We start from the raw sequence: 2,476 nt of genomic DNA on the forward strand, positions 1-2,476 counted from the left end.
TAAAAAAATTAACTTTGCTAATTTTTACACAAGAGAAGAATTTTTACATCAAGTAGGTTAATTTATTTCAAAGCAAACTGTTGTAAAATTTTTGTATATATAGCGATGGCGATGAGGCTAAACCATCACAATTATTTGCAGATTCTTTCTCGCCAGCTGAAATAGACATTTGTGTTATATCTTTTCAACGTTAGGGTAGAAGATATTAAAAATGACAGATTTTTCATCAAATTATACAAAACCATTAGGAATGTGGAGCAATCCCTGGACTGCCAAAGATGGTAGCCCCGAAGATGATAAGTTGAATTCTAGAAACATTAATAATGGCTTGCAAGTAACTACTGTGCCACAATTTAAGTTTAAGAAAATTAATTCGGTGCAGAACAATGACCTAGATAGCCTTGCTTTGAGACAAGGTTATACAAATTCAGAGTTTTATAACAATATGGGCTTGAAACGTGAATATCTTACTCTCACACAATCTGTTGGTGGATTGCTTCGCGGTTTAAACAATTTATGTAAAAACGCTGAGGATCAAATTATATTAGCAGAAAATACAAAACATAAGTTGACCATTTTTGATTTTTGTGGTGAGCGGATAAGTTCCGGCTATCTCCTGGACAATGGATTGCGTTGTCCTGGTCATATGTACCACTGCCAGCAGACGGGAAGGCTGATTATGGTCGAAAGACTTCCAAGCCGAAAAGTAAGTTAAAGTGATTTTAAAAGTTTTCAAACAATTTCAATTAATAATTGTGTTAATACAAAAGTGATTTATCAAAATTCTAATGATACATAACAATTTTTTTAGATCAAGATAATAGCGGCGGATTTCAGCAAAGTTACATCGTTCTCGTACCATTCAAATTATCCGCATGATGTCTGCGTGGACCGAAACCTCAACATATTACTTCTGGATACCATGTTAAGAACAATCTACATATACAACGAGATCGGAGTACTTTTGAAAACTGTCTACTGTCGGGACGTTCTTCTTCCTTTCAATATTGATGTCAATCAACACGAAGAGATCTTCATCTGCGACAATAAAAAACATTGCATAGAGGTGAACTTTAATTTTTAATAAACTTTGCTCTTACTAGTCCACTAATAATTTATTAAGTAAATAAAATAGAAACATTTCCATATTTTCATAATCCATTTTTACCTTTCAGGTGTACAATTATGAAGGAAGAAATTTGCGAACGATTGGAAAAAGATTCATCATAAATTATCCGGTTTATGTAAGAATTGGAAGAAATGACGAAGTTATTGTAGCCGACAATCACTTTGGCTTCAATTTAACAATTTTCAACAGAGAGGGTGACACGATATTGGCAGCACTGAAATCAACAGAACGCATTAAAAAATGTTACAGTGTGGCGGTGACTTCCAAAGGAATGATCGTTCTAACGGCCGATGATTGCAATTTACGTATTTTGAAATTTCCTTCGACATTATTAAAGAGACTTAACTGGGATTTCGATCCAGACATGAAAATTATTTGTAAAATTGATGGTAACTCAAATGTAACTCAAATTGAAAACATGAGGGTTTCAACTCAGTGCTATAACCTGGAAGATGGTGGTGCAAATGCTCCAAAGCGGCCTAGAAATCTAAAGGATGTTGTTAAAAGTGTTAACAATTGTAGCAGCAAGAACAGTAAAAACATGGATGATAATGTTTGCAATGATTGGTCTAGCGGAGTTTCATCGGAAAGTGAAAAACAGCTGGAAATCAATATAAAAAATTTTAGCGGAAGTCTGGCGAAGTTAATTGAAAGCAATTCATATGAGAATTCAGGAGAGAAAAGCGGCATTTTATTTAAATGTAAAATTCCATTAAATCATTTCACAACGGAAAATGAAAAAAATGGAAATGAGTTCATAGCTAACAATGAAATTAATGCAAGACCAATTCGAGATATTTGGTGCCACGAGAATCCGGAGCAAAATGATCATCTTGAGAGAGGATACAAAACCTGGACCTGGGCTTTATTTTGATGCAGTTGCCTTACATAATCTATTTTCATTTTTTTAATGTTGCATCTTTACATTTCAAAATAACTTTTCTGGTTTTTGAATGATTCGCTTGTTCTCATTCCAATAAAACTTTAAAAGACATTTTCCAAGTAATATTAGATTGAAATCGCATTAAACATTTCGCTTCGGTCATCAGTAATAACTTGGCATGTGGTGTGTAGGTTAGTAAGTGGATTTGTGTGATATGTAACGTAAAGTCTTCTTGTGTGCCAGGACTCTGAACTGATTAGTTCAGCTGAAAAACTACTGGGTTTTGTTTGATGTTTACAACTCAACGGGTCATATTTAAAATTCAAAAACGAATGCAGGAAAAATTCAGTGAAACTGTAATATAAATGTAAAATAAAATTTTTATATTTTTTCAGTCTAACATAAAATGCTTGAAGCATTTGACTGTAAATTTTTTTATTCAGATTTATAAATTAATTATTCGA

General features: G+C 33.0%; 1 protein-coding gene across 1 annotated transcript; it reads left to right on the forward strand.

Annotated features, from left to right (window-relative positions):
* Window positions 1-211: 211 nt before the first annotated feature.
* Window positions 212-2,003, forward strand: HELRODRAFT_171321 (hypothetical protein; the record flags this gene model as incomplete). The annotated part of the gene is made up of 3 exons (XM_009018048.1): window positions 212-706; window positions 812-1,066; window positions 1,176-2,003. The coding sequence occupies 3 exons, from the start codon at window positions 212-214 to the stop codon at window positions 2,001-2,003; spliced, it is 1,578 nt and encodes a 525-aa protein (XP_009016296.1).
* Window positions 2,004-2,476: the final 473 nt, after the last annotated feature.

Source organism: Helobdella robusta, assembly GCF_000326865.2.
Source record: "Helobdella robusta unplaced genomic scaffold HELROscaffold_20, whole genome shotgun sequence".
In the NCBI taxonomy this organism is placed as follows: Eukaryota; Metazoa; Annelida; class Clitellata; order Rhynchobdellida; family Glossiphoniidae; genus Helobdella; species Helobdella robusta.